Raw genomic sequence first — 27,299 nt, 5'->3', positions numbered from 1 at the left:
CTTTCATTTGAATTTTTTTTTGTTCTGACATAAAAATATGTAACTCTAAAGCATTTCAGTAAATCAAAAGATAATATTAAATTTTTATAGAGGAAATTCACCCAATGATGTGAAAGTTTGTATTTTGTTTGAAGAATTTTAAAACCAGCCAACAAATACATTCTTCTAAAGGTGTATTAAAGGTTTTAGTTTTCTAAATATATTATGTCACAAACTTAAGTATTGTTTAATTATTTTACACCTAGACAGAATTTCCCAATGTTTCCATTTAAATTTTAATTATGAAGAACTTTGATAGATTAATTGTTTTTCAAAACAAAGGCAAAAGATGTTAGCAATAATTCATATGCAGATTTTTTTGTTTTATTTTGCTCCCGATAAAATTTTCATTAAGTTCTTCCAAATATAACACTAGATAACATTTGCTTTAGAAGTTCTTATTTAGAGATGACATAGTTCTTAATTTTTAGATATGTTTCTAAGCTTATCTTTTAAAGGATGATTATAAAATAATTGGTAATGTCTCATTTTTTCCCTAGATATCCCCATGTTGCCTCATGTCCAGAAATATCTGAATTCCGTTCAGTATATAGAAGAACTCCAAAAATTTGTGGAAGATGATAATTACAAGTATGTATGGTCTTCAAAAACATGCTGTATATAGATGTAACTTTTTCTTCCTGCTTTATTTTTTGTAGCTTCAAAGTAGCAAACTTAATATTGATTGCCTCCTTTTATATGTTAACTTTTGTTTTAATTGAAATTAATTCAAGATGCAATGTTCATTCCTTATTGGAAACTATTTTATACCTCTTTTAAGATTTTTGAGCATAGTCTAAGGTATTGTCGGTCATAATTTATTGTTTTTGTTACTGATTCAAGCACTGACTGAAGTCACATAAAAATATGTGTTTTGATACAATCAGAAAAGGAAAAACTTAATGATTCAGTTCTGTCAATAGTAGAAATGTCTGAAGTACATCATCGTACTATTGATGCTTAAAACATAATGTTTTTCTATATGTTTCAAAATGAAAGGTGAGAATTACTGCCTCATTTTCTTTAGACTAAGCAAATAGCTCGTCTGCTTTTTTCTGATATTATTTTCACATCATTGAAAAATTACCCATTTTATTGAAAAATTTTTATGTTGAGAAAATGTAACTGATCTTGTAAGTTAAACTTTTAGGAAAAAAATTTTTTCTACCAAAAAACCAGATTATCCACCTTATCATCTAGTAGTAATGTATCATAAATGTCGCTTGAAAAGAGGAGGTAGTTTCTTGGAACTTCCCTTTTTCTCTATATTCCTTTCTCAGTGTCAAGAAACATTTTCATGGCTGTCTTATGATGTCAATTGTTACCAGATTTTAAAATTATATACTTTATCTTCTGGAAAATATATTTTCCAGTTCAAGGGTTTATTTTAAAAAGTTAATTAAAAATAGAAAAGATAGCTTATTTACAATATTAGCATAATAACAATGAAAATACAGGTGTATTGTTTATGCCATGTCATGCCATGCCTTCACATGGTAATAATTATTGGTATCTGTGTTCCTTTACCTCAAGATTTTTAGAGCATTGTGAGTGAAATTATATGTGTGTGTACATGTATAGATACACACACATATATATGTATAATAACCTTGTAATAATAATCTACTAATAACAATTTTAATAAAGATTAAAATAAAATAATAATAATCTTAGTAAAAATTAAAAATTTTGAAACTGACCAGTAATGTATAGTCTTAAAATAATGAATGTTGTCTACAGTCTGTAGTAAGTTAATTGAATATATTTAAAATTTCACAAATTTTGGAAAGGTATATGGCATCCTCACCCTTTCTTAACCCACAAAAATAAACATGGAATCTTTAATTGTGGCTTATTAAAGCATAGGGATAAAAGTGATGGGATAAAAGAGCTCATGAAAATTTGTATATGTTATTTGACTCAAAACTCTTTGTTAAAAGATATATGATAGTGGTATTAATTTCTTTAAAATATTTTCAAAGATATGAAAGACAGGAAATTCATTTTTTCTTAGTAAAATAAAGTTGATTTTTAATTAATCACAATTTTTTGCTTTAAAATCATTATTGAACTTCTTAGCAAATGGAATAGTGTTAGTAAATCTGATTACAAAAAAGATCCTCATCAAAGAAGATCGGGACTAGACTCATTTTGTTGGTACAGAGAATCCCAAATTGGCACCTCTCTGCAACTTAAAAGCTTTCAAAGAGTAACCTAGAGCACTGAGTTATGACTTTCCCAGGGTTACATAGCCAGGATGGGTCAAGTCAGAGGTAAAGCTGGGACCTAATTTTGCCTGACTTTTCTATCCACTGTACTCTATTACCTCAAGTCAACAAACTGATCCCAATTATCACTTTAATTCCTTTAATTGGGAATATGAGGGAGATGCTCCCAGCAAATTAAGGCAGTAAGTCAGCAAGCATATATTATTTATTACATACCAGGTGCTCTGCTAAGCACAGGGAGTACAAAGAAAAGCAGAAACCATTCCCTGTCTTCACACTGTAATGAGGGAGGCCACATACCAATAGCAAGGTGTAGACAAAGATATTTGTCATAAATGACAGTTAATTCTAAGAGGCACAAACAGCATTTCCTTCCTGGCCCTGTTTCTGACTCTTTGACTTCTAAATCATGCTGTCTTATCCTGATACTTAGCACCTAAGGCCTCCTTTCCATGGAACATTGTTTCACAACTGTGACCATCTTAACCTAGAATATTCTTCCCTCTCTTAAGGCCAGTCCCCTTTTCCCAATGATGAGTTAGTTCCTCCTAGAGCCTCTGCTTTTGTGGAGGGGCCCAGGTTGCCTTTCATTCCTCTCTGAGTTCTGTTCTAGCTTCCAGACTTGAAAACTCTGCCCCTATATTAGGTACTTTATGTTTTCCTCCTTATTCTTTACCATGTGTTTACTTTCCCCATTGGAATGGAAGATCCTTAGGTCAGGGACTATCTATTTGTCTGTGGTTGTGTCCCCAGTACTTAGCCCAGGGACACATAGGAAATGCTTGTTGCCTACATGCCTGCCTTCTTTCAGGATACTAGAAGAGTTGGGATTTGAGCTGAGACTTCATGGAAGCTAAGAGTTGGAGATGAAGGCAGAACACCCCAGGACTGGGGAGTATCCAGTACAGAATACCAAGTTGGGTGATCATAGGCAGAACCCCCCATTACACTCCCTAAAAACCCAAGAGTGGGCCTGTGAGTGCTAAGTAGGGGGTAGCCAAGTGTGAAAGAACTGAAAAAGTAAGGAAGGGGCCAGCTTGCAGAGACCTTTAAATTCTAAACAGAGGACATTGGAGTTTAATCCTGGTGATGATAGAGAAGCATGGTGTTTAAGAAAGTCATTAGCAACTGAGTGGAAGATCAAAATAGGGATCAGTCAGGCAGGTGGGAAGAACCAGTACTAAGTGATATCATGAAAATCCAGTAAAGTGAGAGTATCCAGGAGGAAAAAAAGACTAAATGTATCCAAGTTTATAGAGAGGATAAGGAGGATGAGGCTTGAGAAAAGGCAGAGTTGTCCATTAAGAGATCATTGGTAACTTTGTAGAGAGTACTTTTCAGTTGAATAGTGAAACTAGAAACCAGAATTTAATTGGGAATAAATAAGAGGAAATAGTCACTTAATGTTAACAACTTTCTTGAGGAGTTGAACTGAGAACAAAAGAGAGATGATACTAATTAGCCAGAACGGTAGAATCATGTAAGAGTTTTTAAGGATGGAAATTATGGGGTGTATTTATAGGCAGTGCCATCAATAGCTAGGAAGAGACAGATTAGAAAGAGAGGGGACAATAATGGGACTATGAGAAGAGAAATCAAGAGCACTTAGAGTGAGGTCGGCCAGAAGAAGGGAGATTGTAGATGACAAATATATCTAAGTGATATTGAGATGAGGGTGAGAAGAAAAAAAAAGGAGCTCAGAGAAAAGTGCTTCAAATTTTTCCACATTAACATCAATAAGGAGTGACACTAAGAGATGAATAAATACCTATGAAAAATGTTTACCTCTGACGTCAGAAGTCACAGTGGGCTCTGATATTTATTCAGGAGTCAGACAGCCTGTAAACCTCATAAGGAAAGCAGAACAATTGAGTTTCATTAATGAACTATGAAAAGCACCATGATCTATTTTGGGAGGTTTTAGACTTACTGTTTGCCATACCTAAGTTCATACCCTGCCTCAAACACATGATAGCTGGGATCATGAACAGATCACTTCATTCTTCTGGGCCTTGGTTTCCTTATCTTGTATTCCTTATCTGAACAAATGATGCCTTAATATATTCTCTTCATAAAGCATAGAACTATTTAGTGCATTTTAAAATTATTTTCATACAAAATAGTTTAAATAAATGTTTGCACCTTAGAGAATTAAATAATTGTTACTTGTAAAATTCAGTACTGTAGAACACTTTATTTCCAGTGATTCCAGAGAAGTCACTTACCTTTGTATTTTAAATTTAAACAAGAAGTTTTAGAGTACTCTAGAAATGATCTCCAAGATTTTAAAATCTGCCTTGAAATAGATCTTATGTGTGTTGACCAATTGACTTATTATCCTAGAAATGAAAATTATGGACCCTGCCTTAGGAATCATTTTGTTTGTTTGGTACTCTGCTTCTATATATGTTTTGAATAAAATACACAGATGAATTTTCTTTACCTGAGAAATGATTCCTAATTTCCCTTATTAGAATTAGAATCTTTCTATAATATTTCATTTCCTATCCCTAGAAAAAAGATAGTTTTAATTCAACCTATTGGAGAAATAGAGCCCACTAAGTAGAAAGGCCATTCTTAAGCTGTCTTCTGATCATAGAGCCAGTGATCATAGTTGCCTCTCTATTATTAGCATTGATTGGTTAAAGAAAGCAATAAGATGATTATTCAGATGTTGTTCTTGTAGAGAAATTTTCCTTATATATTTTTTAAATTTTAAATAAAATTTAAATAATTTAATAAGGTATACTTTATATATTATGTTTAATAAGACAAATTATATACTTAGTTTATACAAGTTAATCTTTCTGTGGTAATTTACTAAAGACAGGAATTTTTTGCTTCCTTATGTTCAAAATCATGAACATAAGAAAAAAAGAATATCTGAATATCATTTTACCAGCAGAGTATAGAAACGCAAATTACAAAAATTCCCAATTGATAGAATTATTGTAAATTTTTTTGCTTAACAAATGATTATCAATCTCAATCTTTAACATGCAAAAGACAGTTTTACAAATCCTTCAATAAAATGTTATTTCATGGCACAAACATCATTATAATTAGCATTTATGTAATGCCTACTATATGTTAGGCACTGTGACTGTGCTAAGCAGTTTGCAAATATTCTTATTTTATCCTTAAAATAACCTGGAAAGGAAGTGCTATTATTATTTCCATTTCACAATTGAGAAAACCAAGGTAGACAGATTAAGTGACTTACTCAGGGTCATCTAGCTTGTAAGTATCTGAGATCAGATTTGAACTCAGACCTTCCTAGTCTTTGTACAGTTAGCTACCTACAATTTGACTTTTGGGAGAAAACTTACTATCCCAATATCTTCCTCTATGAAACTCCAGACTATATATACATTAAACTAAGCCCAGATGTTGACTATATAATAGGATTAATCAAAAACCTCAAAGCCACTTTCTTGTTATTAGGAACTTCTAGTAAATTGAACTTAAAATATTGATATTTATTGTTGGAAGATTTTTTTTTTTTTAACTGAGCACTGCTATACTGAACAGAAAGTAACAAAACTAGTACTTCTGAAAAAAAGACAAAAGCTAGCTTGAAATTGTTTAAGAACACTTTCTCAAAAAATAAGTGTCAATCATGTTTCACATTGAAACACTATGAAAAGACAAGGTGAACTGACAGGCAGCCCAGTAATAGCTGCCAAGCATCCCAAGATACAAAGCAGCAATATCTCCTTTCTTTAATATTAATTTCTATAAATTTTTTTTTTAATGTTTTGTCTTCCTGGTGACATTTTTTCTCATGAGGATTACTTTTAAGAACTTTTTGAATCTCAAGAAAGTTAAGGATTTTGTTTGTATGTGTGTGTGCGTGTGTGTGTGTGTGTGTGTGTGTGTGTGTGTGTGTGTGTGTAAAATTGGAGAAGTAAATTGCTAAAATTATTTTATAAAAAATATCTTTAGAAATGAGACCTTTAAAAGTTTATTTCATAAATGTACATCTTTCAAGTGACTTATAAATGCTTTATGTGGGATTTCATTGGTTTCTTCTTTAAATATAGGCTTTCATTAAAGATAGAGCCAGGAACAAGCACACCACGTTCTGCTGCTTCCAGAGAAGATTTAGTAGGTAATATCCGATTCTTCTCCTAATAAAAAAATGCTTTATTACAAGATTAAAAATAACTAGCAAATTTTACAGTATATACTAAATCTTGTGCTCATTTATGCTTAGTTTTTCTTTTGATCAACAAATTTTTGATTATCAACCAGTGATATGTTTTACTCTGAATTTGTAAATATATTTGTAGTACATATAAGAAAATGTTTTAGGCACCTGCAGTTCTGACCACAGAATTTCCTAGAAAAACCAACTACCCTTCCTTACTTTTCCAAACAGGACATTCTGTTTAATAATTATAGAAAGGTGGTTTGCAGACTTAATTTTAATACCCTTAGGAAAAAACATACAGAATAATTGTGATCTACAGATGACAATCTAGCATAATGGATAGTTATGTTCTGAGCTTACCAATAAGAGTTAGATTCAGATGCTAAATTTAGATATTTGTTAACTTGTCTTTCTGAAGAAATCACTTTAGATCTCTGTACCAGGTTGTGGATATTCCTTGGATAATGAAATCACTCATTCCTCTTATTTATGTAATGCGAAACTCAGTACTGAATTTTAATTACAAATTTTAATAATTTCAGTGATTATAAACCTTTACTTAACATTATCCTCCATATATTAAATATTTGTTACATGATCATGCACAATATATAGTAAATGATTACAATAAAATCAAACTTCACAGTTAATAGTCCTTTGTCTAGATACTGTAGTTAATAGAAAAAATAATTACAAGAGACCCTGGTATACAGTACAGAAAATTTTCTAAAAGGTGGCTTAACAAGACTGTTTAGAGCATCCTAAATTATTTTTTGGTTAGGATATTATCTTTTTTCTTAAAAATACTTAAGAGTTTGGTTTATTCTATTGTTTTGAGTTTTTCATCCCTTAAACTCTTCCAATTTACACATACTGAGCACTCTCCTTAGACAGAAAATGAGGCCTACTGTTTCTTTACTGAAGCATCCTTAAGGAAAATTCTTACCTCTAAATTTTAAGAGCTCTGGTAACAGTAGGTTTTTTTTTTTTTTTCTTAAACCATATGGAAGGTTTGTTGTTGTTCAGGCCTTTGATTTTGTTGGTATAGGGAACTCTGTAGTGAGGAAATCTCCTGGCCCCTGCAGACCCACATCTACGTGCTAGTCATAAAAAATTGCCTGAGGAGCTCACAGGAGGAACTTTCCCTTGATCCTGCAGTTAGTGCCCATCATGGGCAGGCCTTGGATTCAAGCATTGCTCAGTCTGAGGCCAGCACTCTACTCTCAGAAACAAGATAATCTTCATTCCTAGTTTTGTCTTGCTCTCCTAATAATAGCCAGAAAATGAAAATCACTCTTACAGTTGCTGTAAGCCAACCATTCTAAAGATAACCCAGTGTAGAGCCCTGGTTTTGTTGATGACAGAGCTGAAATCCGAGGAAGTTAGAGAAGTCTGAAGTTAGTGAGGGGGCTGCTAAAAAAACAAAAGCCCAAATTTCTTCACTTCCACTTCAGCATTTTCCTCATTATTAACATGAGGCTTCTGTTTGAAGATAGAGAAATCTTGCCATCTAGGGAAGGGGGGTGAGGGGAAGGGAAGTAGAAATTGGAACACAAGATTTTATAAGGGTCAGTGTTGAAAAATTATACTTGCATATATTTTGAAAAAAAAAAAGCTTCAATTTAAAAAAAAGTAGAAAAAAAGAAGACAAAGAAGATAGAAAAGTCTTAGAGGCAGAGGAGCAAAGAAGAAAATTATTAGCAAAGAAAGGGAGATAAACCCATTTTGGTAGCACAGGAGACCAGGAAAGTTTTATAATATCTTGTGATGGATAGCTACTGAAAGATAGGTGGTATTTGGTGATATCATCCAATTGTTGTTTTTTTTTTAATTGCTTAGTTAAAATGCAACAAACACCAATTAATATAAAGTAAGCACTATACCTTCATCCTTTAAAAGTTACTACTTTCAAAGCGCATGCTGTTAAATTTTTAGTAGTTATCATGTTTTGAATAGCTTGTTTCTTTTTCCAGCTATAAGTTTAGATATGAAAATAAAAGTTGTCCTAAGTTATTTTCCTAATAATGGTTAGTTTTTCATGTTGTCCTTCATATAATCGAAAAGGATATAATACATAAATATTAGCTTATGTTGGAAATTTAAATAGCTAGCATTTATATAGAACTTGAAGGATTTCAAAGCCCTTTACAAATATTTATCGTCACAATAATCCTGGAAGGAATTATTCTCATTTTACAGATGAAGAAACTGAGGTAAAACAAGGTAAAATGACTCTCCAGTTGAATTAGTCCAATAGCCTCAGCTTCCTCACTAGCCAGAATTAAAAGGCATATATCACCATGTCCAGCCTGACTATCTTTGTCTTACAGAAAACATGCCATTCTAAAACTTTTTCAACTCTCCTAGTTTTAAAAAAAGGCATCTTTAGCAGAAAGAAAGAAAAATAATTTATTGAATGTTGTTTTTACATTCAAGCTTAAAAAGTAATGTATTTTAACTTAATGACCAATTTGTATAAGCCCTCACCTATTTATTCAGGCAGAAGCTTCAAACAGAAAATAGGAAAGTTAGTCAGACTGCATGGAACACCTTTTGATTTGACTTCTAGATATAGTTTGTAACTTTAAAGAACTATGTATACAGATGTGTGTGAGCTGTCACTATTATTATTATTCCATGGTTTTTAAGTGGAACAGTTAACACCTAAGTGGTAAATGAGGCACAAGAAGCTCCCAAATTAATAATTATGCTTTTGATATTTGTAGTACTACTGAGAACTTAGAATACTTTTTACTTTTTTAAAAATTTAATTTTGTCATAAAGTAATTTTTTTTTTGTTTTCTCAATTGGAATGCATTGTAGACATAAACCCATTCAAGATCAGAACAGAAGATAGACCTTGATTGTTCCTAATCAATAAATTGCAGTTGATCCCAATATTTTAAGCCAAAGTCTTACATGTTTTATGAGACTCAGTAATATTGTTATGTTAAGTGTTGTTTTTGAAAACACATCCTTGGAAATAGCTATTTTTTTTCTCCTTTAAACCATAGGTCCAGAAGTAGGAGCATCTCCACAAGGTGGAAGAAAAAACATAGCAGCAGAAGGAGCCTTGCTACCACAAACACCTCCATCACCTAGGAATCTGATACCACATGGACACAGGAAGTGCCATAGCCTTGGTTATAAGTTAGCATTTTTTTAAACATTCAGATAATTAAAATTGCTTATCAGTTGGACTTATTTTCTGTGAATTTAGTGATTGTTAGTTTTCTTGAACGTGAATTACCAAAATCCCTGATTTCACCATCAGAAATTTAGTTTGCCTGAAATTTTTAGTTTCCTGATTTGCCTAAATTTGATAAAGAATTTCTTACTGATATATGCACATATATTTTGAGGCAGATATTCTCAATTCAAAAACAGTTCTTTTAAAAAATATGTAATAAAAATTTTAATTTTGTTACAAGGAATGACTTGTGCAGGGTAACCTGGTACAATTAAAATCACAGCAAATATTTCCCTCAATTACAAATTTGCTTTCTTAAAAATTTCAACTTATGGATTATGTCTATTTCACACAAAGCCATTTTCCTTTTCAACTAACACAAAGCATCTTAAAATACAATCTCAGCCTGAAGAATTTTCAACTTTATTGTAAAATATTAAAGAGGAATATTTTCACTTATTCTACAAAATTTGCCTTTGAGATTTGGACTCATTATTTAGCCTTGATATACCTTTTTGTATTTTTAACTATCCACCTCACCTACCCACCCAGTACCTTCAAGTGCTATAAAATTTGGAAAGTCATTCAAAACAAAAGTGAATTTCAAATGGAAATACATTTAAAGCATCTTCTTTTAAAAATATATATTGTTTTGCTTTGTTTTATAGACTACTATTAATAGTTTTTTCCCCTGCTCTTTAATAGAGTCAGAGGCATATGAAATCATAATCTAGGGCTAATAAGGTAACCAAGCACCTGTCTACTCAGTAGGCTTATTTTACAGATGAGGAATCTGAGTTCTATAAAATTAAGTTAACTTCTGAAGTCACATGGCTAGTATTGGAGGGATGAGACCCACTGACCAAAGCCACGGTCCTTCCCACTTTGCTGATCTTTTTTTTGTTATTTGTCTAAGTATATTGTTTTCATAGGTGTAGCTGTTTCCCTTTTGATAAAAATGAGTTATATAAGTTAGTGTCTGGTAAGGGGTGTAAACACAACTTCAATGTTATATATCTTCATTGCTCTAAAGTTAGTGTAATAAAATACAAGACTAATTTTTTTCTCTTTCCAGTTTCATTCATAAAATGAACACAGCAGAATTTAAGAGTGCAACATTCCCCAATGCAGGGCCAAGACATCTACTGGATGACAGTGTCATGGAGCCCCATGCACCATCCCGAGGACAGGCTGAAAGCTCTACTTTGTCTAGTGGAATTTCAATAGGTAAAGAATATGCTTTCGGAATTTTATAAAATATACTCATTGGGACTTCTTGGGATCTTAATTCAGTTAACTTGAACCAAAGAGGAGTCAAGTGGCTTCCACAAATTTAATTAAGATCATTTAAAAATTTTTGGTATTTTCCCTATGCGTGTTTTGATATAAAAGGCTCTTAATTTTTATTGTTCAAAATAAATGATTTGAAACAGAAGAAAAATTGTTTGAAAATGAAAGAGCCCAAATTTTCTTGTAAGTCATTTTTATATAGGATATGTGGATGCTAGCATTCATTTTATGCCCACAATTTGAGAACTTATTTTATAGGCAGATAGGGGAAGCAGTGGATAAAGCTCTATAGGCACTTAAAGTTTCTTGAGTTCAAAACTGTCTTTAAACACTATTTGTGTGATCCTGAGCAAATCACATATTATCTGTCTGCCTCAGTTGCCTCAGATGGTGAGATAAAATACCAATCTCTCCAAGTTGTTGTGAGGAGCAAAAAAAACATTTGTAAAGCACTTACCACAGTGCCTGGGACATAGAAAGTACTATATAAATGATAATAATGATGATTATATTCAAGCTGAATGAAAACTTGCTTTGATTTTTTTTTTTTAATCAGAATAATAATTTTTGGTTTCAGGTAGCAGTGATGGGTCTGAACTTAGTGAAGAGACCTCATGGCCTGCCTTTGAAAGGTAAGACCAAGAGGTTTTTTGAAAGCTCTGAATTGAATTTGTCTATTCACTTACAAATATGGCTCTATAGACTCACATTAAGTAATAGAAATTGATGTTAGGGGGTTGAAATTTTAAGTAGTAAAGATAGATTCCTCTCTGTGTGGAATTTTTTCATTAAATAAATTCACCAAATTCATTCACCAAACATGTATTTATTTTTGATGTACATAAAGTGTAGAAAAGCACACTGTCTGGGACTTCCAAAATAATTGCTGCTCCAGTTTATTCTGTAGCCTACTGTAAATGAGATGAAATGTCAGTCAACAAACATTTATGAAATATTTATTATGTGCTAGGCACCATATTAAGTTCTGGGCATATAAGAGAAAGGCAAAAACATGGTTGCTGCACTTACAGAATCCAAATTCTAATATAAGGGAAATTCATCTTGAAGGTAAGATATGAGTTGAATTTTTGGAGGAAGGCAGATAGAGAAGGAGATGAAAAGTCAAGAGATGGAATATTGTGAGTGAAAAAAAGAGTAAATAGCCCAGTTTTTATAGTCCTATAGAATTCTTGAAGAAGAATCAAATACATAGGAAGGTTGTATAAGGCTTTTACTGCCAGACAAGTTTTCTAGTTTATAAATAGTCATCATACCTATCTATTCTTTAGGAAAATCACTCTGATATAAAATGAAAAATGGATTGTAAGAGGCACTTGGAGCAAGGAAACTAAATAGTATATAGTGTTGCAATAATTCATTCAAGAGTTGAAGGGCCAAATTAGGTGGTAGCTAGTTGTATAAAGACAAAGGTACTCAGACAAGAAATACTGTGGGATAGAATCTAGACTTCACAACATACTGTGTCTGTCAGGAGAGAGTGAAAGTGAGGAATCCAGAATGGCAAAGTTGGCATCTTTGATGACTAGAAGAATTGTGGGGATCTTAAAAGTAATAGTTTGTGGAGGTCAGATATTGAGTTATATATATACATATTTATTTATATATATATTTATCGAATTGCAGATTTCCAAAAAGCAATTGGTGCTATGAATGAGAGCTTAAAAGAGGAAGTAGGGGAGGATATATAGATCTTGGAATCATCTCTAAAGATGATCATTGAATCCATAAACGCTGATAAGATCACCAGTCTGAATAACAGTATGGAGAGAAGATGGCCCAACAGAGGGATAGAGCTTTGGGGGATTCCTACAATATAAGAATTAGCAAAGAAGATTGAGAAAAAAGCAGTCCAACATGTAGAAGGTGAACCAGGAAGATCAGTGTTATTTTTAAAATTATATAAGAGAAAGTATCCAGTTAAAAAAAAAAAAAGTGACTAATAGTATTAAATGCCATAGGGAAGTCGAGGACAATGAAGATTGAGAAAAAGCCAATCTAGATTTGGCAATTGAGAGACAGTAATACTTTTTTTAGAGAACACTTTTGTTTGAATGATGAACCTGTCAACTACCATTTATTAAGCACCAACTGTGTGCTAGCCACTGTGCTAAGTGCTGGAGCTATCCCAGAAAGGCAATAAAAGACAGTTCTTGACCTCAAGGAGCTTATAATCAATTGGGGGAGACAACATACAATCAATAATGTAGAAACAAGTTATATGCAAGATAAATTAGAGATAAGAGAGATAACATTAGTGTTTAGGGAATTGGAAAGGCTTCCTGCAGAATGTGGGATCTTGGATGGAAGCCAGGAAATTAGATGGCAAAGTTGAGGTGGGAGAGAGTATTCCAGGGATTGCAAATAAAATTGAATGGAGCCTAGAGGTAATGTATTTAAGGGACAGCAAGACAGGCACTGTTATGGGTAGACAGATACATGGGGAAGAGGGAATTAGGGAAGTGGGGAGTAGAATGGGACCAGATTTAGAGAACTTTAAAAATCAAACAATTTTATATTTGATCTGGGAAGTAATAGGTAATATTCAGTAGCTCTTGAATAAGCAGGTAACCTTGTCAGACTTTCACTTTAGGAATGTAATTTGACAGTTGGGTAAAGAATAACTAAAAGAAAGGGAACATTTACTAAGGACAAAATGACAGGACTTAACCACATTGGATAAGGAGGGCAGGAATGAAAGTAACGGAGAAATGGGTTCAGTTGCCTGGTAGGATGGTGGTACTCTTTGAAAATAATAGGAAAGTGTAGAGCAAGAGTGAGTTTGGGGGAGTAAGATAAGTTGGTTTTGGACATGTTGAACTTAAGATCCTTTTAAGAAATCCAGTTGGAAATATAATACAGGAAGTCAGTTAAAAAATGTTAGAGGTGGACGAATAAACGTGAGAATTATCTGTGTAGAAGTGGAAAGAAAAGAGAAGAGGGCCCAGATTCCTAAGAAACACTCATGGTTCACTTGTGGCTTGGATGAAGATCTGTCACAGGAAAATTTGATAGATGAGTATTAAATAGAATAGAGCAGTCCTCATCAAATACTAGTGTAGTTAAGGATGAGGATTGAGAAAAAAGCATTAGATTTTGGCAGGTAGGAACTTGGGAGAATGGTTTCAGTTGAGTTATAAACCAGAATGCAGGAAGAGAAGAAGGAAGTTAGAAGAAATAAAGTGTTCTTCTCTACTAGGGAAGGATATTTCAAGTGGTAGTTTTTAGAAAATTCTTTTAACATGTGGGTATACTTGTAGGCAGTAAGGAAACAGACAGTAGATGAGATGAAGAGAGCTTTAAAAACAGCAGGGGCGGGGGTATGTGAACAGAAGGGAGCAGGCTTTTCCTGAAAGCCATGTCCTGTCCTAGGGGCATTCCTCATACCATCCTTTTAAGATCAGGTGTCCTCCCAGAGGTTAGCCATGATGAAAGGGAGTAGAGAGAAATGTCAATAGCGAGAGCTGCTGGGTGTGAATGGATCAAGTGAATGTTATAGCCAAGGGAAAAGGGCACATAAATAAGGGAAAGTTGAAAATTAGATAGAGAGTGGAGATGTAGGGTAGTCTGCTGGAGATCAAGGGTGCGTGGCAAAAGAGCATCTTGGCAAAGAGAAGAGACACAATTTCATATGAGAAGTGTGAACAAAACTCAAGGGAAAATGAGTGGTTTAAAATGAAAAGTATGGGAAGAGGAGGAGCTTTTCAGTGATTGGTTTCAGTAACTTTTTTACTGAAAGATAGAAGGGGCTGGGTGATGAAGTTTGAGTTAACTCCCATGAGCAGTTGAGTAATTGTTTATTGAGATATAAAAGGATTAATCCCTGTGCCCCGAACATTGAACAACATAAATTTGTTATGGCCCCAGTCCCTATAGTGTTCTGATGTGCTCCATTTCTGTTTAGCAGCATGTGAATCAGACTGAAGGAGGGTAGGAATAATCCAAGATTAGGATTTGGCAACAGAACAAGAGGGCAATGGATTCTACTGACTTGAGACACTGTATGATTGAATTAAAAGTCAAAATATAAACTAGATCATGTTGTATATCCTGAATGGTCTGAGGAAGAAGAGATTGCATTTGATTGTATTTGTGATATAATAATAATAGAATTTTCCTTAAGATTTGTCATAAAGTTAAGATGAATTTTAAAGCTTTTTTTATTTCCATGACTTTAGCATTCCCTTGAGCTCTATATAGAACAGAAGATTATAATTCTAGTTATAACTGCCACTAACTCACTTTGATAAAGTAATATAACTTTTCTGAGGAGAAAGCTTCTTATAGGTTGAGAGTATTGGGCCTGGGATCAGGGTGGATTCATTTTCTATCTTTCATAGTTAATTAGCTGGGTAACTACACATACATCACTTCACCCTATGTAAAAGAGTTGTGCATATATCATAGAGGTCTTCTGAAATAATGTAAATTGTTTTGTGAAGTTTAAAATGTAATTTTCTCATCTGTTTTTTAAAACAAATGTTTAAAAATTCCCTTCCAGCTGTGTAAGTTAGCAATTAAGAAAAGCAGTCAACCCCAGACTCTTTCTCTATTCCAAAGGGAGGCATTGTGTCATTTAGTAAGTTGCAGTATCCATAATGCACCCTTACTAGCATATTTGAACATTTTCAGCAGCACCAAAAGTTTTTATTCACCCCTTATAAATTGGCAGTGTAGTATTTCCCCCATATGGATACTTACTTCTCTTGTTATTAATATCGTTTGATTTAAAAGATCATAGTTGTCTGCCTACAGCAAAAGAAGTACAAAATTTACATAAAATGTCATTTGTGTCTGAACTCCAACAGAAAAAAAAAAGAGATTAATAATAATAATGTTAGAATTAAAATTCATTTAGGGCTTTTTCCTTTTTTCTAGTAATTTGTTGTGTGATTAGCACTTTATCTTCATTTATTGTCTGAAGTAATAATTTATAAATAAAATGGATATAACTTACAAATGTTATTTTCAGTGTCTGCTCAAATTTGGAACAACTTATGCCAAAATTTGATCTCCTTATCCCTATACTTACAAGTTTTATAAAAAGTTCTTCCCTCAGGATTTTGTTACAAATATATATGAACTGATAGTAAAAATTTTGAAAAAGAAAAGAAAATTAGGAATTAAATTTTAATACTTAGGTTCATAAAAATTTCTTCTAATTTATGATACAAGTAGTTTACATGATGTTATTTTTTAGATATCAAAATATTCAGCATTTCATTTTTATTGGATTTAGAATTATTAGTATCTTCAAGTTTTTGTTTTTTTAAATATTGTTTATTTTTAAATTATTTCTTTTGCAATCTTAATCTTCATTCTTTATGCTTAGATTTTCCTAAAAGGAAAAAGCAGAAGAGTTCCCATTGACTTTTGTCTCCAAATCCAAAAAGTTATCTAATAACTAAGGTTCTCCTTCTTGGAAAAAAGAACCTACTCCTTGCTATCAACTGTTAATTACAGAATATTTTAAGGAGTACCAGAAACTATGTTCCAGATTCTTTTGGTAATAATCCAGAGAATTATTAGAATAAAAATGTGTTAAATGATTCTGGCAACTTCATTATAAGGATACTCTTTCTAGGGTTGATCTTCAGAAACTTCTAAAAACTTGGTAACGTCTCACTTTTCAGACATTTGCAATTAAAAGATACCTGTCATTGTGCCAAGTTTAAAGCATATAGCATAGCATATTTAAAATTGCAAATACAGCTAAAAAATTCTTTTCAGAGAAAATTTAGACTAGGAATAAGATAGGAGAAAAAAAAATAATAATAAAACCTGACCTAAAACTCTTGATAGTAGATAGCAGATTACAAAATATTAAACTTAATGCATAAAGTTATTCTTTAAGTAAATTTGCATTCTATATTTACTATTGCTTAAAATAACATAATGGTGTTTTTCATTTTAAATGTTATTTGTGAACAGTGCCACTTCTAACTTTCTCCAGGCAAAGAAGACTGTCAGTGTTTATTGATGTTTTTCCTTTTTTAACAATCTAATTATATTTTTAATAAATAATGCCTCAAAATATTAACATTTCCTAACTATTTAATTGATATGAAAAAAATTATGGCCAATGTTTGGTGCTTTGTTAATGATTTGCCACTTTTCTTTTGATGGAGGTCTAAAAGGAAATGATAGATAAGATTATTGTAGCTCATTTAAAGGCTTTGTTGCATTTTAGGTGTCTTCATAGGGACATGAAGTAAAAATGAATTTTGTTCAAGTCATTCAGGAATCACTACTCAAATTTGAATTCAAGGAGATATGATAGGAGCTAATTGTTGTTGTATTTTTAAGTGTTTCTATATTTTTTGGTATACTTTGTGTATCTGTAACACTTTAATCCTTTACAGAAATTATGGTGATGAAAGTCTGGTGATAAATGTTTTTTAGAGGAACTAGCATCACCTGTTATATGATGAATGTTTTTTTTTTTTTTTTAATCTATGCTGCATGCTTTTTTAAAAAGAGAGAACTCATCAGATACTGTCCATTTGTAAGAAGTAGTTAGCTATATTAACTAGGAGAAACTATTATACTGTTCTAGGTACTGATGATGATTGTGTGAATAAAAGTATATGTAATATATACAATTTATAATGGAATCCAACAGGAACAGATTATACCATTCTCTCGGTCCGGTGACAAGAGTGGCACGAAATGGCTATCGGGGCCACATGAAGGCCAGCAGGTACAATTCCCCTGCACTCAGGGGTCATAGAATTTCCCTCTGGTGTTGGTGATTGGCTTAAGTGGGTGTGGTCTGACATTATTCCTGTTCTTTCCCAAATCATTGATTAATATTTAACCAAAAATCCCAATATACCTTTCTTCTCATGATTTAATGTCTATATAATTTTGCAATATGGCTCCCTTCTAACCTACAAATGATTGCTAGTATCTTGCATCTTTGTGGCAAATTCGTAAAGATGCTTTTAAGTAGATTATCTTTAGTTCCTGGATCTTATTGATGCTTTTTAGTCATCAGAGTGGCAATAAAACTTCTTGTTAAGAGGCTTCATTTAATGTATTTTCTCTGCTAACACCTCTATATTCAGTTTGTATTTTTAATTGTGACATTAGGTAAATTTTAGGTGATGAATTTTGATAAGCCATTGACAAAGCTATCATATTTCTAATAATAATTACATTTTCAAAATCATTCTCAGTCAGCCTAATTAAAGTAGGTTTCTTTTTGCACCGGGATAATTATAGAAATAAATGAAAGAGGAAGGTCACAAAATAGCCAGTTAAATAATATTACTATAAAAGAGCAAATGCTAATTCTTAGTGTTAAATTTCATGGTGTCTGAATTAGTCTCCATGCATGTGGCTTCAAATTCATAGCTCTAGCAAAAGTTTTCTAGTGATTATCAGATCTTAAGTCACTTTGAAGACACCTAAATTTTATGATATTAGATCAGCTAACAAGCTCAAATTTACATTGGTTTTTGAAGGGCTTCTCTACTCCATTTATAGAGGACTATGGGTTCAACCTATTTACCATCTGAAAGTTTTTTTTTTTTTCAAATATAAGAACTTAGACTAATTGAAAAATCATTTGTTTCTTCATTATTGTTGTTGTGATTGTTGTTGTTGTTGTTGTTGTTGTTGTTGTTGTCATCTTGAGATTTATGGAAAGGAAATCTAGATTTTTTTGTCTCTATTCCCTTCTTGAGCAGTCTGCAGGTTATAATGGAATACTTATTCTTTATAATATTAAATTATAATTTTGGTTTATGGCCAGACCAGGTTTTTTGATTTACATTATTACAGCTTCTATTATTCTTATTTCAGATATTTTAAAATTAAATCAAATAAGTTTTCTTAGAGCTTTTGCTGTGGTGGGGTTTTTTATGGTTTCTTTGTTTTTGCTGTTTTACTTAAATGATTCAGACAAAAAGAATCCTTATCTTTCTCAGCAGTACTGAAAAATTCTACTGGGGAAATATACATAATATTAATGTAATAGTATGGCTTTAATTAAATCCTTATTCAAGTTTATTTTAAGCCTGTAAATGTGTTGATATATAGAAAAGTTCTATATTCTGAACCGTCTGCTGGATTTAATAATTTCTTAATTAACTTTGTAGGTTTACAAATTTCAGATAAATAAACTTTTTCTAGTTATCAGTCCTTTTTTCTCTGAGCTCTTAAAAGTGAAGTAACACAATTTTAAAATAAAGAATGATAATGTTGTATTTGAATATTACCTGTCTTGTTAAACTGCCTAGACAAAAGCGCTTAGATGTTCCTTTTTCTTTCTTTTACATCATTACAGTTCTGCAGAGTCAGAAGATTTGGCTGTACATCTCTATCCAGGAGCAGTTACTATTCAAGGTGTTCTCAGGAGGAAAACTGTTTTAAAAGAAGGCAAAAAGCCTACGGTAATACTTCATCGTATTATATTTATCAGAAGTATGAAACTACATTTGTTTTGGATCTAAAATAATGTGATGATGAAGCTAGGGGAAATCAGCCAGTGTAACTTGGCAATAATCTAGTTACATGTATTCCTTGCTGTATAACAAATATATCTGTGTTACCAAAAGTTGAATGTGAGAAGAATCATATTTTAAATGCATTAGCACTTCTTGTTATCTAAAGGAAACCTATTTTCTCTCCTATTATGAAACTTAATAGTATAAATAAAGGATTTTCATCTATATGGTTTGCTTAAAGCCTTTTATTGTTATAAAATATTATCCCAAGAATGTGTGTACAGAATTCTGAATATATAGACTAGTGGCAGATTTTCCTTTCCATGAAAAAGACTACTTCCATTTGAAAGACCTAAAAGGCTTTTGAAAATTATTTCCAATCCAGCAATAACTATATTTAAAAAATATTTTGTAATCTTATATTCAAAATAATTTATGTTTTGCAAGCTATGTTTTAAATACTATTCCTAGAATTAACTTCTGAAAATCAATGTGTACTTTTTAAATAATGGAGAAGCCCTGGTCTTTCACTACTTCAGCCATCTAGTGATCATTTTGTGTTCTCCAGTTCATAAGAAATTAATAGAATTTAATTTAATATGAATATGGTATGTGTTTAATGCTATAACTCAATAACAGGTTTTTAGAGGAATTTTGACTGTTAAAGAAAATTGTTGCCCTTATTTCTTTCACTTTGTTAAAGCACATGAAATGTAATGTTGCAGAAAGATCACTGAACTGGGTGGTTGGGAACCTTGGGTTCTAATGATGATTCTGGCACCACTAGTCATGTGGTGTGGGAAAGAACAGCTTTCCGGGCCTCCATTTCTGAAAGGCATTGGCAAATATTATCTTTGACCAACTACATGATAGGTTTTTGTAGTTAAGCTGGAAAGAATCCATCATCTGGTCATTTAATTGCTTTCCAAGGGCACAAAGGTAGTAAATGACTTTCTGACTCCAGATATCCAGCCTTCTTTGAACTGCTGACATATAGCAAAAAGTGTGATTTCCAACCTTATTCTTATTATGCTAATAAAAAAATCAACATATCCACAAAAAGCACAAAGCATGGTTAACTTGTCAGAGTGAAGAAGAAATAGTAATTGGGTTTCCTTCATGAAATAAGAAAACATTTCAACAAAAGTCAATGGTATCTACTGAGTCTGGTGAATAAGGAGGGTCATATTTAATAAAAAACAAAAATATCCTGAAATTTAAATTTCTATTAAATAAAGAATAACATTTAAATTGTGAAAAAGCAAAAGATATAACAATTTCTGAGTTGTGAGGGGCCCCAGTAGCCATCTAACTATGTTTTGTGGAAGTTAGGACATCAACAGAAAGAGATTTGGACAAGTAAGAGGTGGTAAAATATTTGCATATAGGCAATACGTTGGAATGAGACAAGAAGAGATTGAATGGAAGAAGCAACTGATACAATTGGTTGGTAACATAGGATAAACTAAAGAATGATGTAACATAAAATTAATTATACGAGAGAATGTTTTCAGTTTTTATATAACTGCAACTATTTCTTAAACTCCTGAATTTCTTTCTTGCTTTCCTGTCAGAAAAATTAGAATCTTAATTTATTGCCTTTGTGCTCGGTTCTGGTGACAGTAGTTATCTAGTGACCAGTAACTCTTTCTTTAGCAGTTTCCTTTGTTGAACTTTACTTTCATTGTGTTTAATTTTTAAATGCCTCAGATCTTTTGGGAAATAGGGAAATTTTAACTCTACTTTAGAACACAGGAAAAAAGGTTTTCCTCTTACCATAGAATTACACAGGCATGTCTTCTTTCGAAAGCAAATGTATAGCAATTACTTGTAGTGTTAATGTGTTTTAATCTATCAACTTGGTTCCTTGATCTCCGCAGGTAGCATCTTGGACAAAATATTGGGCAGCTCTGTGTGGAACGCAACTTTTTTACTATGCTGCCAAGTCTCTAAAAGCTACAGAGAGAAAGCATGTAAGTTCATGATTTATTGTTCTGATTTCAGAAGTTCTGACATGTCTTCCTCCTTAGATTCCTCATAATACTTTCTCTGCATCTCTGCATCTCTCCTTTGTACTAATCGCTTTTTGTGTGTGTGTGTCTGTGTGTGTGTCTGTGTGTGTGTGTCTGTGTGTGTGTGTGTGTGTGTGTCCCATTACACCTGAAATAAATTTTCTTCCCACAATTAGAAACTTTGGAGAACAAAGGATGGATTTCATTTCTTCTTTCTATTCCCAATACATGGCATAATATCTGTATTATATATTATGTTAATATTCAGATTTTTAGTGATCTGTATTAAAGCAGTGTGCTTTTTCTTATTTTGAAATATTTGCTGAGAGCTGTTACAGATTTTTTTTTTGTATGCCATTTTGAAACGTGAACATTTCAAATGAATTCTGGTAGAGGGAATTCAATAGATCATTTGACTAAATCACTCACGTTAACTGGACCATCTTGTTTCATTTACTGAAGGGATGAACGAACTATTGGTAGTCCTTTCAAGGAATTCTTCATTTCTTGACTCAAGCCTGTTACTTGATTGTAGCACTTTAATTTTCTTTTCCACCTAATGAGATATGTAACTTATGTTTTAATTAGTAACTTTTTCTTGCATTTTAAAAAGTTGAGTCTTGGTTCCTTTATAAGCATATTAGTACGCAGCTAATGGTATTTTTTGTTTAGATTTCTGCTTCTAGAATTATAATCTCAAAGCTGGGATTTAATAATAAGCAGAATAAGAGCACCAAAAAGAGAATTTTCCTTTTCATCTAATTACATTTTTAAAATGCATTTGATCTTTCATCAAGATGTTTTACAAATGTCAAATAAAACCCTGGGACAGTCTAAACAGAGTGACATTTAAGATTGTTACAGGAAGATTCAAAACTTAGTGAACAAAGAAATATGGGTCCTAAAGACAGAAGTGACCTATTGATCTCATTTCTTCCAGTTCCCTCATTTTAAAGTAGAGTCAGCCAAAGCCTAGAGAATTGACAGGACTTTGTCAAGATTGTACTGCCAAACAGTAACAAGGAACTGAGTCTCCTAAATTCTAAGTGAGAGTTTTTTTCTTTTGCCTTGGTAATCTAAATGGTTCCAATGAGGTATGGGTAAGGGGGAAAGGGAAAAACATTAATTTTGAGACTTCCCAATGCCTTCTGTAGTCATCAAAATGGCAATGTATATATATATATAGTCATTTTTCTTCAAAACTGCTTTTTAGGAAGTTTTTTTTTTAATCTTTGAATTTTCAGTCTCCTTCTAGAAGTTTAAATTTTTCTTCAAACTGTAGTCTTCTAGAAACTTAGATGTTGATTGTCATGTAAAAGCTTAAATTGTACCAAAAATAATCTGGATGATATGCCTAGTCAGTTTTATTTTAAACTTTTTTTCTCTTTCAACCTAAATATGATTTATGTTCCCTTTGTTTCTGTCTCTCTCACCCTATATGCCCATAGTACCTAATAATATTAGAGGTCAAAGGAACCTTAGCTTTTTAGAAGAGTACTCTGAATTTATTGATGATGAAATTAAGTTCCAGAGAGGTTATGACATGTCCATTGTTGTATAGCTAGTTAGTAGAATATCAACAACTAGACCCTCTGGTTTTTTATGTTAATTTCCTCATATAAAAAATCAGGCAAAAAGCATTTGTTACTCGCTTACTTATATGCCAAGCATTGTACAAAATGCTGGGAATACTAATGCGAGCAAAAAGTAAGATTGACCTTATTCTCAAGGAGTTTATATTCTAATGAGAGAAGATAGCATATAAGCTGAAGAGTGGGGCAGAGGCTGTGGTAGTTAAATGTAGAAGTCAGGAACCAAGCCAGGTAAAAACATAGTGGATACAGGCTGTGCCCAGAAAGGAGAAATAAAATGGGAGAAGACTAGCCACATGGCAAAGGATTTATTTCAGCATGGGAAGGCAGTTACTTCATGATGATACAATATCAGAAACATAGCCAGAGAAGGAATGAATGAAGCACCAGGAACAAAACATCATTCAATATTGATCTACTTCTACCCGTAATTTACCCTGTGACCTTGGAAAAGCTACTCAAACTTCTTTCATTTGTTTATTTCTAAGTTTAGATTAAATTAGTTGGTTACAATACTTACAGAGAGGAAGAATTTATTTTTATTAACCTATTAATCTTTAACAGCATATGTTTTTAGCCCAAACAACACCTTTTCATTTAAGTATATGTGCATGTTAGACATTAAAATGTGTGTATGCTTATATATTTGTGTCTGTCTGTGTGTGTCTGTGTATATGTAGGCTCTTGCAAGGTTAAAAATACTTGTCAAATACCTCAAATTTTCAAATCTCAAATATTCTCTCAAGTTAAAAGAATACTTTTCTCTGTAAATTCACAATAAAATTACTAGCTTTAATTTTGTTATCTAGGAATCCTTCAAAAATTGATTTAAACATTTTTAAATATAACTTAATCAGATAATTCTAGTTGTTTAATATGACTTTCATTTCAACATTTTCCCCCATGATTAATGCATTTGCATGCTTTCTAAAAATGTTTGTTTTACTTTAGTGTTGATTGAAAAACTAAAACCTATGTCCTCATAACCAAGAGTAGACACATGATTTTCAATTCATTTATTCTACGTAGTTTAGTCTTAACTAAAGAGTATTTCTTCATTATATAGGAAAATTAAGGAATCTACAAATACCTGTCTTTGTTTTCTTATTTGGGGCCAGATAACCTTTTCTTTATGTGTGAATCACAAAATCTGCTATCTTAAAAAGATGGTGATTTAACAATAAAGTGTTTTTTCAGTTTTTGGATTTTTTCAGTTCACTGGATATAGTGGAAATCATTTATCAGACTTGTATTTTGCATTGCATTGCATAAGAACTACATATGATAATTTGCACTTCTTAAATGTTTAAAAATTAAAGTCTAAAACATTACCAAGAAAATTAGTTTAGCAAGACACTAAAATAAAGAAATTCAATTGCATGTTTCAGAGAATTATTTTGGTTTAAATTTCTTGACTGAATAATGAATTCCAACACTCTGGCTTTTTGAACAAGATAATAGGAAAAATCAGAAAATCCTGTTAAGTTCCTTTGAAAAGACTTAAGCCACCAAACCAACAATAGGAAAATTTTCAAGTTCTTATTCTTGAACTTTATTTTCTTAAAGCTACCTAATTTCTATTCTGTAATACTTTCATATTATTAATGTGTAGGACATTTATTTTCTTCATACAACAATCTTCAAATAAAACATTGAAAATAATTTGATGATTCAATAAGACATTTGCCAAATTCAGTCTCCATTCAAAAGATAAATATGTTATCCAAAAGCAGAGGATTCCCAGTTGTATCTTAAATATTTACAAAATTAAGTTTATATTTGATTTATTGGGGAGGATTAATATGTGATCATTCTTACTATTACAAGACTCTTCATGTTAAGTATTAACCAAACCCCTTTTGCTTTAATGTTATATCAAGTTCTGTTCCCTCTGGAGAGGAAAAAAGTAAAAATATATAAGAATTATTTTCTCTAGATCTCTATTCAATCAATTTAAAGCCATGAGATTCCATATTTACTTTCTTCATTTTCTAGCTACTGTGAAAAAGTTTGAAAAATGTAGTAAATTTGTTTCAGTTTAAGTTGATTACAAAATTAACAGAATTCTAACTATATGATTCTAAGTTGAAAGTAGAATATAGAAGTATTATATAAGCTTTGCCAGTGGTTATCATATCAACAGGAATTGATTTGTTAGCCATATTTTAGGTATTATGAACTTATTGATATTGATATATAGTTGGCTCTTGTATAAGCAGAGGAAATAACTATTTCCTGAGGATAATAGGAGAAATACCATAGTCACATCTCCTCAAAATACCTTAATTGGTCTACCACAAGGCCTAAAATTCTCACAATTAATAGTAATTTCTTTGAGTTAAGGCATTTTCAAATGTGAAAATTAAATGTTTCCATAGGCACTATTTAAGTGTATTTGCACAATTACCTGGCAGGAACAAGAGGAAAAGGATACATAAAAGACAACTTCTGATAGAGGAGTGGTCTCTAAAGTGGGAGCCAGGACCCCCATTCTAGGGGATGAGTAATCAGCCAGTTTAAAAAAAAAAAAAAAAAAAGCATTCATTCCTCCCTGTTACAGTATGGGGTGGAGTTTTTTCAGCATTTCCACATGTACTCATATCCTCAGAACTTCTCTCTCCTTCTCTTCCCTTTGGCTGGCTGCTATACAAACTCCCAAACTCCTCCAGCCTTTGTTGGCAGTCTGGGGCAATTGGGAAATGCTTGTCATTGCCTCCAGCCTGCATGCAGGTGACTGTCAACTTGAACAGGAAACTCTTAGGGTTTGGGCCAGTGACTCAGAAGTCCTGCCTCCTAATTTTCTTTTGGAGGGAGATGACAAAGTGAATTATATAATATGAATGGGAGCAAATAGATTGTGATCTTGATGTTAACTTAAGTTCCTCCTCATTTTCACTAGTCCCATACCATATATCCCTCTTGCCAAATTATTTCAATTCTTCCTTAACATTCCATATTTTTCTTATCTTTACACATACTGCCCACTTCATGTCCTCATTATCTCTCACATGGATTATTAAATTATCATTCCTAGTTGACTTTTCTACTTCATTTCTTCTCATTCTAGTCCATACTTCATATGATGGCCAAATTGATTTCCTAAAATTCAGATCAGGCCATGTCACTCAATCTTTTGCTTAGTAAAAAGAAGGAAGGAAACAAATATTTATTAAGTACCTATAAAGAGGTGCCAGTCCAAGTCATTATTAATCAGAGAAATGAAAATTAAGGCAACTCTGAGATACCACTATACACCTGTCAGATTGACTAAAATGACAGGGAAAGATAATGCGGAATGTTGGAGGGGATGTGGGAAAACAGGGACACTGATACATTGTTGGTGGAATTGTGAACACATCCAGGCATTCTGGAGAGCAATTTGGAACTATGCTCAAAAAGTTATCAAACTGTGCATACCCTTTGACCCAGCGGTGTTACTCCTGGGCTTATATCCCAAAGAGATTTTAAAAAAGGAAAAGGGGCCTGTATATGCAAGAATGTTTGTGGCAGCCCTCTTTGTAGTGGTCAGAAACTGGAAACTGAGTGGATGCCCATCAATTGGAGAATGGCTGAATAAATTATGGTATATGAATATTATGGAATATTATTTTTCTATAAGAAATGACCAGCAGGATGATTTCAGAAAGGACTGGAGAGACTTATACGAACTGATGCTGAGTGAAATGAGCAGGACCAGGAGGAGATCATTATATACCTCAACCTCAATACTATATGATGATCAATTCTGATGGATGTGGCCCTCTTCAATGAGATGAACCAGATCAATTCCAATAGAGCAGTAATGAATTGAACCAGCTACACCCAGCAAAAGAACTCTGGGAGATGACAATGAACCACTACATAGAATTCCCAATCCCTCTATTTTTGTCCTTCTGCATTTTTGATTTCCTTCATAGGCTAACTGTACACTACTTCAAAGTCCGACTCTTTATACAGCAAAATAACTGTTTTGACATGTATACATATATTGTATTTAACTTATACTTTAACAGATTTAACATGTATTGGTCAACCTGCCATCTGGGGGAAGGGGTGGAGCGAAGGAGGGAAAAATTGGAACAAAAGGATTTGCAACTGTCAATGCTGAAAAATTGCCTATGCATATATTTATAAATAAAAAACTGTTTAAAGAGAGAGAGAGAGAAAGAGAGAGAGGTGTCAGGCATTTTGCTAACTTCTTTACAGAAATTGCATTTTATTCTTACAATAATCCAGAGAGTTTTAAGTACTGTTATTGTCTCCATTTTACAGCTGAGGAAACCAAGGTAGTCAGATTTATCAGTGATTTATCCAGGATCTCAGAGCT

General features: G+C 32.5%; 1 protein-coding gene across 4 annotated transcripts in view; it reads left to right on the top strand.

The window, feature by feature from the left end:
- The window catches only part of RALGPS2 (Ral GEF with PH domain and SH3 binding motif 2), a 237,860-nt gene that overhangs the window by 195,030 nt on the left and 15,531 nt on the right, over positions 1–27,299 (top strand). For 3 of the 4 annotated variants that reach the window (XM_051998867.1, XM_051998866.1, XM_051998865.1), the window contains 8 exons: positions 540–630; positions 6,311–6,378; positions 9,435–9,570; positions 10,686–10,837; positions 11,478–11,532; positions 17,541–17,618; positions 19,209–19,314; positions 21,249–21,341. In XM_051998867.1, the coding sequence (XP_051854827.1) occupies positions 540–630; positions 6,311–6,378; positions 9,435–9,570; positions 10,686–10,837; positions 11,478–11,532; positions 17,541–17,618; positions 19,209–19,314; positions 21,249–21,341 (779 nt within the window). The remainder of the gene's footprint in view (positions 1–539; positions 631–6,310; positions 6,379–9,434; positions 9,571–10,685; positions 10,838–11,477; positions 11,533–17,540; positions 17,619–19,208; positions 19,315–21,248; positions 21,342–27,299) is intronic. The other variant, XM_051998868.1, reaches the window with a different exon arrangement.

This window comes from Antechinus flavipes, chromosome 4, assembly GCF_016432865.1.
Source record: "Antechinus flavipes isolate AdamAnt ecotype Samford, QLD, Australia chromosome 4, AdamAnt_v2, whole genome shotgun sequence".
Classification (NCBI taxonomy): domain Eukaryota; kingdom Metazoa; phylum Chordata; class Mammalia; order Dasyuromorphia; family Dasyuridae; genus Antechinus; species Antechinus flavipes.
Note: the sequence above shows the minus strand (reverse complement) of the source record. Positions and strands in the feature narration are given on the sequence as shown.